The sequence below is a fragment of the Opisthorchis viverrini genome, assembly GCF_000715545.1.
Source record: "Opisthorchis viverrini unplaced genomic scaffold opera_v5_474, whole genome shotgun sequence".
NCBI classification, from domain to species: Eukaryota; Metazoa; Platyhelminthes; class Trematoda; order Opisthorchiida; family Opisthorchiidae; genus Opisthorchis; species Opisthorchis viverrini.
This window is the reverse complement of record NW_008752137.1, coordinates 25,038-40,615: the sequence shown is the minus strand read 5'-3', so window position 1 is coordinate 40,615 and position 15,578 is coordinate 25,038. Positions and strand designations below refer to the sequence as shown.

Below are 15,578 nucleotides of genomic sequence, written 5' to 3'. Positions count from 1 at the left end.
ACGCAAAAAATGGGACAGTCACACGATAGGATTAGAAAAACCAGTGGAAGAGAAAGATCTGTGGTTTTTTGGAAGGGGTATAGTTGAGTACACGATAAACGTGAGATCCGGATCAATAGGTTTTGTGGATATCAAGCCGTTGTGGACCAAAAATGGTTCCACAAAATGTAGCAATATCTTGTTTGAACTGGACAATAAAATTAGAAGTGAACTAGGCGAGAGGTTTTGTGGATATCAAGCCGTTGTGGATCAAAAATGGTTCCATAAAATGTAGCAATATCGTGTTTGAACTAGACAATAAAATTGGAAGTGAATTAGGTGGGTCAAAAAGATAACCTGTCCCCAGAAGATGGCGAACAATGAAAGTCACCAAAAAAGTTTGATCGACCAGTCTGTGGAGGTCACCGGCTTGCCAGAGATACTCGTTCTGAAACGCGACCAAGGTTACCCCAACTGCAGCTGAATCGACAGACCTTCCACCAATCTTTCTATGCCTCTGGACGAGGGCGAGCCTTTGTAACACTTCCGTTCCCTCAGTAAACCTAATGCTGTGATCATGGACCAAAATTGCTACTGAACCACGAAGAACATAGAACTTTCCGATAAATAATTGAAAGTCAAGTGCGATACCCCCCAAAAAATATACAATCCACCAGACTTTGCTTTGAATTCACACTCAACCATGAGAAGTCCTCAGTTGGGTTATAAAATTTCTCATTTCCGATGACCTTTCAGTTCATGTTCTTTGCGGGATTCTCTTGACCTTTGACCTATTTGAGAGGATATGCAATTAAATTTTATAAGGCCGTTTTTGGTTGGCGTTTTTTGTTCTTTTGGCTTGCGAAATGGTGCAGTCTTTAGTTTTTGTCACTTGGTTCCCATGTTCGACTCCCTAAATAAATCCTTTTTACTACGTGAGAAGACCACTGGCTTTAGGCATGAAGTTGATGCCTGCAGTTTGCTTAAATTATGACGAAATACTGTAGCGTCATCTTATTTTTTCGTAAGTAAACTGAGACGAATTGTTGTAAAAAAAACTAGCGTATTTTGCGAATCGCGGACAAATTGCGTTCAGATAGACTATTAGGTAGACGGAAACATGGGGACTGGACGTACCTGATGAGCCCCAAGAAGGGAAAAAGTGAAACTTGGCTATTAGGGTTTTCAGCAACTTTGTGTGTAGTTTCCTTCGAGATGATATACTACTACCAAATGAAACATAAGGTGGTTTTTGTGGGGCACACTTAGTTGAAGAATATCACAGGCAAAAGTTTTAGCCGTGATTTGTTTGAGTCTCCCGTTACGAGTAAATGAGCTTGCAAATGAGTGTACTTTGCAAAGCTTGGGCTCAAGTAGAACATACTCGAAGACTGTACCTATCTGACGGGTGCTAACAAGGGGGAAACCACTGGTGAGATGCAGGAGAGTTTTCAGTAAACTTACTCTCAAGAAAACAAAATGATGCTTCTATACAACGGTTAGTTTATTCGGTGCGGATTTTCTCAGAGTAATGTTCATTGATTGATGATTTGTATGGGTACAGCGAGTTTTATATATTTAGCTTTTACTGATGCATCTTCCTCATCAAGACCCCCGTTAGTTGGCATGCAATGTCTTGACGATATTCTTGTTTTTAGCTTTCGGTTTATTTCAGATTACGTATAAGAGCCCTCGATGAGTGTAGCTCAGTCTTCCCTGAAACTTTTGTAACTAGGCTACCCGATGGACCCTAGGGCCATGAATTCACCACAAAATCATATGAGGGTGGATGTCCACATGAACAGAACTTACTAGGAAGAACTTCGCATAAAGCCCGTTGAATGTATACAGCAGTACTGCTAGCAATGAAAGACCACTTGCAGAAATGGGTGAACGGTTGCCTGAAACGAAGTTCTTGGGTGTTTCGTTAAATGCTGATGACTCCCAATAAGAATAAACCATTTATACTGGGCTCCTTGGCTTTTAGGAAAGATTGACTTCACTTACAAAACGGAATCCCAGTTAAAATTACACAAAAGATGTTATCACCCCATTAAACCGGGTGTGTGTATGCCATTAATGGCTAACCATCTATCAAGTATTAGTCACCAGGATATTACTAGACCAATGAATAACGCAGAAATTCGTTTCAACTGTGAGGAGATGATGCTGTAGGGTTGCCGATCTCGTAACCTCACGTGTCATTTAAACAGCTTACTTAGGAACCAGGACAGGACAATCGATCGACCGAACTCAGGCTTCCATGGCGGTCCATTCTTGAGCTTGTCGTGAAAACGAAGGCCAGGACTGTTAGCGTGAATAAGGCTATGTTGACCGACACTAAACGGGCAACTTTGAGCTCAATGAAATTAATAAGCGGTAAATGAAGTCATCCTTATCATTCTCCTTAACTTTGCTGACTTTGTCATGTGCACTTCAGAAACGTTTTCACGGTCTCTGACAGCACAGCCCTCAAAAGTAGAATAAATCACAGAACGGTACACGGAAGCACACCGGGAGACATCTCCAATCTGAATTCCAACCAAGAGAGACAGAAGGCCCAACTACCGGTGCAACTGTTCGTCACTTAAGTCAGGCTACTGAAAAATTAATTAGTAGCAAGTTACTTCAATGTTGAGTGGCGAAAAGTGGACTTAATCCGGGTGTTCACAGCTCTTGGCTGTGAACTACACAAGAATGTCATAATAAACACCAAAACCTAACTGAGATAACTGAAATTCAAATTCAAGAGGCACTGTTTTCTGTGTACTCGATGGGCCAGGTTATTCGGGTGTGTGTTTCACTTTCGACGTGTACCGTCTAAGAGATCGCTGATTCAGACCTGATACTTCGTCCAATTAAACCAAGTGCTAAGAAAGTTGTTGTGGACTCAGAAAAAGGAGCACCGGAAATGACTAGATTGTGGACCACAAGCGTACACTTTATCTGAGACAGCCATCACTTGGATCAATTGTACGGGATCTATGTTGCCTGAGAGACTTAGCGAATGCCCTGGTAAATCGAACTGAATTACCAGTGAAGTTGTGGATTATATTAAGTAACATATACAGACGTAATACACTACTCATAAGGTTGCTGAAAATTCTTCAAAACCTCCCAAACGAGAGATTCAGTTGGGCTCCAGGTAAGTCTCCCTAAAAACTAAATTTGTTTGCAAATGAGTATGTTTCTTTAGCACATGCAGATCACTGCAGACCAAACGGATTGAGGGGAGGAGTTGAAGCCAAGAATAACGCATAACTCCAGTCACGTCTTGGCCGAAGACAAAACTTTTCATATTTACCAACATCTGTATTGAAAATCTATCTCCTGCATATTTGTAGTTCGAGTGTCTAGTGCAACACTTGGGCCATTCTGAACTATGTTGCCAAAAAATTCAACCGTACATTGGAGATAGAAGAACACCTGAAAGTTTAGTTAGTTTTTTCCACAGATGAAGGAACGTAACAGTATCCTTCTATATCCGACATACAAGAACTAGTTGTGTTCCGACTGTACACTTTGAATAGGCCGGCCAACGCATGACTGACTGTATGACAGGGAAGTTTGTAGGTGGGCGCTGCTGGATATCTTGGTTAACCTGTTGCGACAAAAAATACTAGAGAAGCAATGAAATTCCCGGAAAACTGAACCCAGAAAGCCGATTAGCAACCAAGTATAAAACTGCTAGAGGTTAAAGGAGTTATTTATTAGAAAATGCCAACTGACCAGTTACAGACTATTGGACAGGGAAGCAAACCTCTTATTTGCATCTTATTTACAAAAACAGAACACCCATCTTCCCCTGAATGCGTCTTCTATGAACATTCCTGGATATGTATTGCTTCAAATCATTCACTGCTCAAATTCAAGCAAATGCTACAAAGCGACTCCACAAATTCCACAACAGATCTTCAAGAGACGCGAACTTACAAGAAGAAAACATACTACTCGCATGCCTCCCCATCAGTAGTATCACCGTTACAGAGGTAGCAACGCGCAACCATGAGAAAGTCACTGTTCCCCTTGAGGTCGATTTAGGCTTATATGGCTGCTACACACGGGTATGGTGACAAAGCGTTTGCAAACCAGTCGCCGAGATCAGTGAACAAATCACTTGATCGAAAGCTGAAGTTCAACGGACACCTTTCCCCACTTAAGATAGATAGTTACGTGCCCCACGAACTCTGCAGACCACTGAACGAGAATGAGGGTGGTTAAAACGATCAAAAGACCAATGAACTTAGCATGGTTTCCAGATGACTCAAGGTCGTACCACAAAAGTGGTACGATAGATATTTACCTAGATATCTAGATATCTAGATATTTCCTAGATATTTACCAACGTTTGTTCTGGTTACCGATGTAACTTAAATCTTTTGTTGCTTTCTAAACTCAACATAGTATCCCCACACCTTCTTGGGGTCGAATCGATTGGACGTGCTCAATGAAAAGCTCGATTTGGTTAGTTTGTGGGAAAGTTCAACTGAGAACTTTACAGAGTGAAAGAAACTATGCGGTCTTTTCAATAGTACAGCCTAGCAGGGAGCGTGTTTTTAGCAAATAACACTCCAGATAGAATCTTTAAGTTAGTTCACAGTGGACCAAAATGAAACTAAAAAGCGAACCACTCAAAACTGATAAAATAAGTCTTGTGTGCTAAAAACCAGAGGTGAATATGAGGAGATATACAGGTAGCTTGCGAGGTATGCCTGCCCAATCATGTCTTGGAATAAAAATCAACATGAAATCAACGTAAAAACCTGGTTACCTTGGTGTGATATGAGGCAAACCTCATTTTGGAATCATGTGTAAAAATTGTACATTCATTGATGTAGCTTTTTTTTGAAGATTTCATTTGACTCAGCCGCTTAAAGAAAACATGTGCGACACTTGAAATAATTATTAATCTCAACCTTTGGTGTGAAGCTTTGATTAGTCTGAACAAGTTAGTTGGGGATCGGCAAATACACTGTCTATTACCGAGGAGTTTGGTTGCGGTGGACGGACAGTGGCCTGCCTTCTTGTTGATATGTAACCCCGCACGGCGAAAAATAGTCTCGCCGGTGATTCATGTTGGAGTTTCGACTTTCTTTCATTTTGACGTCAGTCGAGCTAAACACATCACGCCATACCTATTCGATGGCCAAGTTGCACGCAATTGCAAATCACTCACCTACCAACCGCATCACCATTTGTCGACTCAGTCTACTTTTTCCCTTAATTTCATATCATCCAGTCACTAGTGTAGATCGAAACCGTGAAAGGACATTGGTCAAGTCAAACTCTGCGCACGCCATGGATGCCAAGTGTTGGGAGTGGCGCGCGGTTGAATGCCGCCTATCCTGTTTCTTCTTAAGCCAATGCACGTTACCGCCTGTATCATTCTCTTCTACCTATTAGACTCAACCCCGGTGACGTTGTTCCCATGACAACCACAAGCATTTCTTCCACTTCCACACAGGTTTCGTCACGAACTGGTTCTGGGTCACATGATTTTGAAACGCTTTTACGAGGATAATTTGGCACGGGAGTTGAGTCCATCCCAAAAGCGGTAAGGATTCATTCGTACGTTGCGTGTTGCCTGTTGCTGCGGCATGACTATGTAACCAAATTGAATGCAAATTAAATGTACCGCTCTGGTTTCTCACTTTGCATAAAGTTAAAACCACAGTGTGTGATAAAATCAAACCGGTTACCCGATGTGAATTGGAGTGGAAACTTGGCGAGTTAAAAATTTATCAAACTTTTTTATTCAGTCTGACATGGGAGAGCAAATCAACGGAAATATCAGAGAGCATGAGTTGTCAGTTTGAGGATAAAGTATTCTTTTTTCCAAAAAAAAGTTCCTCAGAAGTGAGTATTCTTTCTCAAACAATGCAAGTCGCACAATAGGCACCACCTAGTAGCAACCACCCAAGGAAAGGTCACTTTCCCTGGGGTGTACTATCAGTGATATTTGCCCAGCGAAACGTGCTTACTTGGACATTCTGTGACTAAAGTAGCGTTTGCCTGATTAGTCAAGGTTGTGCTGTCGCATCTAACCTCAGCGTGGCATACACAGTGTGAGGAACTTTCAGAAAGAGTTTCCCCAATTCCCAGGAAAGAAGAATTTGTCAGCAAACCAAAGGAAGTATTCCATTGACATGAAAATATACTTTGTTTGAAAAAAGCCTACAGAGGTGGTGATCTAGGGGATACAGCAAGAACATTCAAAAGCTAGGCTTCAGTTATACAGCTTAATTTACAACCTTTTAAGTCTACACTAGAGTTACACACTTTACTGTCCTGCGTTTACCTTCAGTTTAGTCAATATGGGGAGGGTACCGGGTTTCCGATCTTTAGATTATTTCAGTTTTGGCAAAAAACTCCCCACTGCCGTTTAAAATACGTGGTACTTTTAATGATTATTTTGTTATATCTGCTGATTCGCCAATCTGTGGTATCTGCTGCTGACCCGCTCCAGTGCCCAGTGCCTGAAAAAAGACTCACATAAGGGAACACAACCCCTATATTCCGAACCAGCGAGTGCGAGAGCAAAAGTTACAACGGCCCCACGCTATTTGAAGGGGACTTTCTGACATTGATCCAGACTGTCTGATAGGCGTTAGTGAACACCCATCAACATCGATCGTGCCTTTATGAAATGCCTAAACGCAGATCACATTCGGTCGTGTGGCCTGCATGAACGACCATCAGCTTTTGCTGAATTGAGTGAATGACTTACTGGCCTGGATGCCTGCCGGCTTTCCTGTTGAGATTTTGGTGGAGCATTAGGTTCCGGGTGTTGTAAGTTTACTTTCAGGAATCTGACCTTCCTGATATATACCAAGACAGATGTTGAGCGTTGTTCAATATTAACGCTGGTTTACGGACGTCGAATCAATCTCGGAAGCTCAGGTGGCAGCCGCAGGGTGATACCGTGGATAAAGGATAATTTGCACTATATCCTGTCTAGCTGTGATTTGGTCACGTGTAGCCACTTGTGACCTTAGTCTCCAAACACTAAATGGGAGGACGCGCGTCCCAGGCGCCCTTGCAATGAGTATTATTGATGATTCTTAGTAAGGAAGGAACAGCTATATGTTGGCATTCGGCATCTATGCCTCCTTACAGGACGATATATTAATTAGCTATTGTATTCACGAGCCCCCCCCCCAAACCTCTGGGCATGTGAGAGTTTAAAATCAGCTGTCCAGAAGATTTCTTAAAAGAAAAGCCGTCCGCTCTCTCTCCATTCCCAGTTAGCCTCATCGTGACTGTACTAATGAGGAGAATACTGGAAGGTCTTCAATTAATCGGTGTTCAACTCGTTGCTGATGAGAATCACGTCAGTTCGGAGTATGCAAAAGACGTGGTCCTCGTTTTTAGGGACAAAAACGAAACAATAGCCCTGTTGACCACCAAAATGTCATCTTCCGGCATGAGCGTTGCACCTAAAAAGTGCACAACCATGCTTCAGGAAGTGTACTCTCTGAATATACGCCTTACAATTCAAGGAGAATCCCTAGAGGTTGGGAGGGAGTCTTAGCTCTGATGGCAGTGTGTCTGATGAAGTCAGTGCGCGAACATCAAAGGCACAAAACACGTCTGCTAATCTGCATCACCTGTAGCATCACAATGGCATTTGGTCTCAGAGTTCTTCTATACCAAGCCACAGTAAGGGCTGTTTTTTGTTTTGTTTTTTAGTTGGGAAACATGGCCTCTGTGGACAGACGATATGGGCCGTCCTCAAGTTTTTGACCACCGATACCGCAGAAGCGTTGCAAGTATCGGATGACATCAACAAATTCGTGACGAGATTATTAGAAAAAAACAAGTGCTTTATTGTATAGTAGGTACTTCCGTCGCAGAAACTATCCAGTACCGTCAGGTGCGTATGCTTGCTTATGGTCTAAGCATACCAAAACATCATCGACCGGAGGAAATATTGCTCTTGGTGTCCCCTTCAGAATGGTGCAAACCGTGAGGTGTACAACGCATGACTTGGCAGTTCAACCTGTAGGCGAGCGATAGTCAAGCGCCAGGTGCCCTCCCTCACCCACTCTTTTACCCTGTCTCCAATCCACGTCTTCAAATATAATTAAATGATTATATACTAGCATTTGGTTTCCACGAGAGACCTATCTAAAATCTCGTTTCAAATGAGTGTGCTGAACAAAAGCCACCTTATACTTCAGAACTGGTACGATATTCAAAATATCGCAGTATATTTTCATAAAGGAAACTACTCACAAGGTTGCTGGTAACTCTTCAACAGCCAGCGATTGGTCTCACCCTTCTTGGAGTTCCTCAGGTAAGTGCAGTCCCCGACCTTATGTTCTACTTGAATCCAAAGTGGACATCCAGTTGAAGAACACCTTAAATGAGAGACTTAGTTGAGTCTCTCCTGTGAAAAACAAATTGGTATGCAAGAGTGCCTTTATCGAAATCTGTCCAGTTTGGGTTCAAACAGAGCTTAAGACTGAAGGAAATTCGGGAACTTCGCTCCCTTAAAGGCGCGACCATTCGTGGGATGTCAGTGAGTTTTCGCCAAAACTGGGAGTAGTTTCCTTTATGAAAATAATTAAACAAACTTTGTGGTTATACGGTAATGGGGCCTGAGCATCGACGTTCTTGTTGCTATCCCCGGTGGTGATGACGATGATGACCGCCGCGTAGATACAACAGATACAGGAAGCCAACTTTAGTAGGCCAGCTCACCACTTCCGAAGATTCGCGTGCGTTAGGGTGAACAGAAATCTGGTGTGGTGTCTCTCCAGTAGGATGGAGGATATTTGCATAGAAGGTAGATTGCAGCCGGCGGTTTAACTACACTTCAACAGCCCTGTCTATGTCAACATGTTCTTGGAAAAAATATGAAACCAGCTAAGAAACACAACGGTCACGAGACCACGGAAGCCTGTCCATCTGTCCAACGAGACATTGTCAAACAGCCGTTCACTCAGGCACTCACGAGAATGTACACATGCATATTGCCAGCAGCCAATTTATGCATGAGCTTCAATGGCTATCATATGATCGGAAAACAGCTTAAGGTATTAGTGCACTGGTGGTGATAGCCATAATACAAATCAGAAGGTGTATGCACTAATAACAGTTTTTTGCATGGTTGACAGTGGTGGGTTGCGACACGTATAAAAATAAATACAATGCGAAATCGGAGCAAGTCAAAAAGGGAACTTATCGTATGTGAGTCCGTTGGTGAAGGTCCGGACGACGGGAACGTGTTTTCTGCGCAATTTGGCTGCTACATGTATTTCATGGTTGTCCGTGGAATTGGAGTGTTTGGCTGACTCCTTGCTACCTGCGCGCGCGCGAGTCTGCAAAATGGGAGCAAGTCAAAAGAGAGAGTCTGTGAGAGATCCTTGGTGAAAGTCCAGACGGCGGGAACCTGTTTTCTCCGCAGTACGACTGCTACACGTGTTCCATAGTTGTCCGTGGACTTGTGGAGAGCGGATGACCTTCTGCTCCCTGCGCGCGCGCGGGTCTGCGTGTGCTGACTGTGTTCGGTTTCCCTATATGTAGGTCCGTTTGCGCGTACGTGGGCGCGTCAGCACATGAGTGGTTGGTACGCTCACTAGACGGTGCGGACAATCGACGTCTGATGAGTCACCTTGATGTGACGTGGTTTGTGAGTATGAAAAAAGACAAGTCTCGTGATCCAGTGAGCGACTGTGGGCTGAAGAGTCAAGTGTGTGGGTGACGGGGTCGCTACAAAGGCACGACTACCTTGCCAGATCACCTCACTGCCAATCAGTTTGTTTCCTCCTGTGGCCTCTTGCGATGCTCAAACAGCTCAATTATGCCTAACCTGCCAGATGCGAGATACCACTTTGACGCCAGCAGGAGTTTGTTCAAAGATCTATTACAGACCAGAATGAACCTGAAGCCTGAACATGGCTGAAGTTGTCGCCATCCGCATCCATAGACCAGAACTTTGCATCCAGATGCTACGCTTACCATTGTCGAACCACAACGCGAAAGAAGTCACTTGCCAACAACCAGAACCGCTGCGACTGAGGATTCTGACTAGGGAACACGTGACACAATGCCCAGCTGACCTCCCCGAATCTAGTTACTTGACCTCTGTGATAGGTTTTTGTTGACCTGCTATTCTTAATGACTATATGCCGCCATCTACGCATTTTTTAGAAAAAAAAACTTTGATCTCTGGTTGTCACACCTGAGGTCCTAGATGGACTTTTTATGGCCTCAAACTCAACCCTATATGATATTCTGCATTACAGCTACGTCGGCTACTTCTCTGGGCTTGTCACCGGCGCCCTCATCCTCCAAGACCGTCTGATCTACCTCCACGCAGTGGTCTACCGTAATCCAGGACGGGGACGCTTTTTTACAACTGCACTGGAGACCATAGCAGAGAATAACAACAATGCGATCAATGGAAACTCAGTTTATGCTCATCCAGAAGAGTTTGTTTCTCAGCCTCGTCGAGTCGAAACGTTAGAGGCCGTGGTTCCCCCAGAGGAGTGGAGTCCCGAAGGAGTAGATACAGAAAACAATCTTATGGAATGGTACCGTGCAGGTGGCATGGAAATGCGAGCAATCGAAGCTGGAATGCCTAGGCCATGTAATGGTGGCTTCCCAACCGATCAGGAAGAATTGTGCCGGTTGACCAAATCAATCGAAACTGAAATGCGAGCTGGACGAAGGTTTGTCGTGGATGAGACAAACGTCCGTCTGGTCGGACCAAAAGTAGAAACAACAATGCGAAGTTTCGTAGACGTGGATGGAGGATTACAGATCAAGATTTATCAAAATTTGAAGTTGATGCATACTACTCGTCTGTTGTAAGTATAATTTACTTGGCTTTCAAGATACATTCAGGCCTATGAATAAGCTAGATTAGGGACGGCATCTCTGTTGAAGGGAAAGAAAATAACCCACAAAAGAGTCCAGTTCGTGGATGAATGCCTGCGCAAACACATCCTTCCACGTAGAGTCCAGTTCGGCATTCACCAGCAGGTCGCCCTACAAGATGAAGCCGGAAATGAGAACAACAGAGTTGCAGGATGAATTTATACCGCACGGTCTAGTCCGCAGATTATTAAGCATAAAATGAAACTGGGTTGGTTGTACCACTTACAAGGAACCAAGAGTAAACCAAACTTGATCACTCAGTAGGTCCACAACAGTCAGATACCACTTAGGGCTTGCTGAGAGCGCAGTGGAATCGATTAATCACTAATGTTCTCAGGAGCACCTACAGCCTCCAGCGCTTCAACTGATGTTGAAACTCAGCGTTAGGTTCTAGGTTGTTAGACGAGATTGCTGTTTTTTGCCGTGTTTTTTTTTGTTATTTCTTGTCACGGAGCACTCTGTAGACTGGAGTCAAGTTTTACTGTATAAAATTAGAGCGCAGTTAAAAAGGCACATGAAAGCGTGAAGAAAGAACGAAGACTTTATTTGTGCCCATGGTTGATGGTGCTCGATGCAGTGGCCTCAGACTGAGCTAAGCAGGGAGAAGTGGCGTTAGAAGAGTTATCTTACGAGTCTGAAGTTAGACTGAGCTTCAGAGGTTGAAACAGTCTTATGAGAGAACACGAAGGGGGTGACGTTGACCATCACATAGCTATCTCAAATAAAGACTACAATAAACGTATTTGTAAATATATGTGTAAACATGTTTTGGGTGTCGAACAATAAGGAATACAACAAAGGGAAGATAAACCTGCTGGTGGTAAATAACACGTGAAGTGACGAGCATCATGATAAAGTTGGGTCACGTGAGCAGCATCCTGATGATTAGACTGTCAAATATCCACCTTTCTACTTTATTGAGAGCGGTCTCGGAGAACCAACTGCGTGTCGACTGCCTCACAAGTCAGTTTTCACTAAAAGTTAAGGAAGAGAAATTACTGAGCAAGCCGTTGTAGGGATTCCCTTGAATGAGGATGGCACTCGAAGGATGAAAGACTCTAAATAACGTTAATCGGTTCAAGAATGTATTAGATTTGGTCTGTCGATTTGGATTGGTAAGCCCGGTTCGTGAAACAGTCTCTGTGTAGCTAAAAGAGGCCCACTCCATCAGCCTGTTAAGAAAAAAATCAGGAGCTTGCAAAATCGTCACTGAAGGCCAGAAGAAATAAGTGAACCACCTTGTTATTACAATCAGGCGAAAGAGCGCTTACTTCGGTCGGCTAGGCTCGGATTTGTTCTTTAACGCACAAACGGATAGAATTCCCAAGGTAGCATTGTGATCGCTATTTTATCTAGCAACACTCGTTCAGTCAGTTTCAAGGTGTACAAGCAATGGGTGTGTTAATCCGCAAACATTTTGATATACTGACCGTCAACAGAACAGTATCACGTGCCTTTTCAAGTCACACTATATTCCGCAGCAGCAAGTTAGCTTTTGAACGTAACTTTTCTTCCGAAAGCTGGTCACTTTTCTGGTCATTTTCGTTAGCCACGAGACTTCCGTCAGACTTCTACTCTGACGGCCTTGTTGTTTCATCGTTTGAAACTACCCGAGATGTATCAATTCATATCTATCAGCCAAATCGTTTGCAGGCTCATGTTCTAATAAAACACAGATTCGCGGACCGATAAAGATCACCTGCAAGGTTCAGAAAAAAACAGTCAAGTCAGCAAATAAAAATAAACCAGAGAGATGGTTGTGGGAAAACCGGTGTGGTTCACGAGAGCAGTTTTATTTAACAAAACTAGACGGGAAATTCGGAGGAAACTACTGAAACCTTTGCTGAAAACTCTTCGACTGCAGAAAGCAGGTTTTGCCCTTTTTAAGGCTCATCGGGTGGGTGCAGTTTCTGAGTTTTCGCCAACCTTCGCAGGTTATATATGAACATGAGGACTCCTCGACAATCCACCGAACGATCGTCCTTCTTGGGACTCATCAAATGGGCGTAGTCCATGCGTTTTCCTTCAGTCAACCTTATGTTCCCCCTTGAACCCATGAGCTAGTCTTTGTGTAGACCATCAATCCTCCTCAGAATAAGTGTTATATTGAACGTGCGCGGAAACTCAACACCTATATGAGTGATTATGCCACAGTACCTAGTAAGGGTGATTCCAGGACGGTGAGCCCAAAAGTGATTGTCACCAGTTTCAGCATGTAACCATCTTGATTGTAACGTTACTGCATCAGTTTTCTGACTTCCGCCTAGAACAGAAATAAAAGAAAGAAATCGTTCAGCTGTAGCACCCTTCCGGTACCTAGCTGCCATGCCACCCGAAGGAAGCACGAGGACTGGGATACTGCCAGGTTGCCCAAACCTAGACAGGGGAAGTCGAGTGGCGGAGGTCGGATTTGAACCACGGACCTTCCGGTCAGTGAATTCGCGCTATAACCGCTTGGGCCGTCTCGCCCCCTAGAACAACAGGGTTATTAACCTTCGTGCGGAGCGAACGAACCTTACCGCGAATCGCTGATGGCATTCGCAGTCTGTAGATCTTCCTACATCTGAGTTCTACAAGCCATCTGTTATGCTGCATTAGTTTACGTCCCAAGATGCTTCAGCATGGCTTGCTGTTAAAACTTTCACACTATGAACGAATTCCTCCAGAGAGGTGAGAACAGGTGGCTGTATGTTCCCTGCACGGAAAACTGATTGAAACCTACTAGTTCGAAAGCAGTAGTATATAAATCGTTGTCATTTCATAGAAGGAAACCGTTAGGTTGAAGACTCCAATGTACAGTAGGATACTCGAGAGTGCGTGAGAAATTCGGATAGGAAAACTAGATAAAATCAACCAAAAACTTTCAAATAGAAACTCATTTTATCCAAATTAATCAGACTAGGTTTGACTGAAGCAACAATGCGTAAGATCTGACTGAAATCAGAAAAATCGCCCACGGGTATTTCATGGTTTTCGAACCAGTTCCGCGAGATTTCACAGATTCAGTTCATAAAACACCTGCTCCCCAGAGTGAGGTCACCGGTCGATCCCATGTTGACCAACTTTTCCAGCATCCAGATTTTTGGAGCGATGGCCAATTTTGTGGTGCCTGAAATAGTCCAACTTTTGTCCACCATTGTTCCGAAAGCTGCATTATTTATGGCGTTACCGATGCAAACTCCGTTGCTTTGGTTGCCATGACAAAGGTATTTTAATGGAGCGAGCAATCCTCATGTCAATTTTGTATGACTTTTTCTATTGCTAAATGTGGAAAGTGCAAAATGAGTGACAATGTATTTAACCGCTACTATTTGCATTTCTCAGGTGTCCTAATGTTAATATTACGGTAGAAAAATATATCTTTCCAATCGAACCCATTCTGCCTTTACACGGAGACATATTGATCGCCTGCTGTCTGAGACCAGACATCACGACGAGTATACAAGAAATTATATTCAGGTGAGTATCACTCATTTTTCCCTGATGGGTGAAAATGCGACGAGGGTGTGTGGGAATGAGATTTCCTCGTTAAAATACGAACGGTATCCCCACGTATCGATTGCCGATAGTCTAGAAGCAATATGATTCGCTGTTATTTTACGCATGAAATTCCCATGGATTGCAATGTATCCAAATAAGGTAGGTTGATTTTTCAGGAGGGCATTAACGTTTCAGTTTCTGACATTTAATTTAGCCCGAAGCAAAAAGTAATTAGAACAGGATGTAGTTGTAAGACAACATAATTTAAGTATTGGCCAAGTTTGGAGTTTCTTTTGTCGGGTAAGTGATAGCGACATGCACAGAGAAGACAGAAAATATTGTAGGGCCATTTTGTCTTATTGGGAAATCACCCGTGGGGGGAGATTTGAACTCACAATCAACTCTAACAGGGATTACTCAACGACGAGTGGTGAAATACAGATTATTCTACCAACATGCCCCGTAAATTCTTGTTTTCAAGGCACGTTTTTAATCCTGGTGCAAGAGGCCTTACAAGGAGAGACTAAGTCGAACATTTCACAAAGTTCTTTTGGATGAATACTAGATTTTGAAATTCGTCTGATTTGTTAATTACTCGCTTGAGTTCGGCATTGACGTAATGTCGTGGTCTGGCACATCTTGAACATCATTCTAGTCAGAAAGAGTGCTGACACAAACATAGAGACAACGTTTGAATCACAGAAAGACCACCGGTGCCTCTATACCTCATCTGATCGCAAATATTCTGTCAGAATCTTCAATGTATGAAAACTTACCGCTGCGCTGGATTGAAAACTCCACTGGGAGTCAAAAGTTGTTGATCCTCAAGAACTTGCTGGATTTAATGAGTCACACTGTAAACTGGTTCGTATGGAGTTTCCTCGGACCATAAGTGAACAAGGCTCTTCTCAAATTGGCGAGGAGTACGATTAGGTCTCTTCATCCCTTAAACCCTTTTGCTTTGTACACTCAATGCAGAGGACCACTTGTAGTGGAAAGCAAATGCTTCAGCCTCAATGGACGCTGAATGACTGTCATTATCTTATTCTGATACTATAGATCATTCGTTGAGGAATCATACATTTTGGGTCTTGTAATTTGCATTCTCCCATTAAAACAGTCATACCGTGTCAATTTCTCTTCGCCTGTTGTTCATGTATGCCGGTGAACACAGTTTCGACTGGCCCGGAAGTGGCAATGTCAAAAAACCGGCTTGAATTACATAACCAATCTTC

The 15,578-nt window shown here is 43.3% G+C and overlaps 1 protein-coding gene across 1 annotated transcript in view; it reads left to right on the top strand.

The window, feature by feature from the left end:
* T265_11309 (hypothetical protein) overlaps nt 1–15,578 on the top strand; it is a gene marked incomplete at both ends in the record, with an annotated part of 140,586 nt that overhangs the window by 123,961 nt on the left and 1,047 nt on the right. Inside the window, 3 exons of the mRNA XM_009177934.1 lie at nt 5,444–5,533; nt 10,230–10,793; nt 14,188–14,322. Of these exons, the coding sequence (XP_009176198.1) occupies nt 5,444–5,533; nt 10,230–10,793; nt 14,188–14,322 (789 nt within the window). The remainder of the gene's footprint in view (nt 1–5,443; nt 5,534–10,229; nt 10,794–14,187; nt 14,323–15,578) is intronic.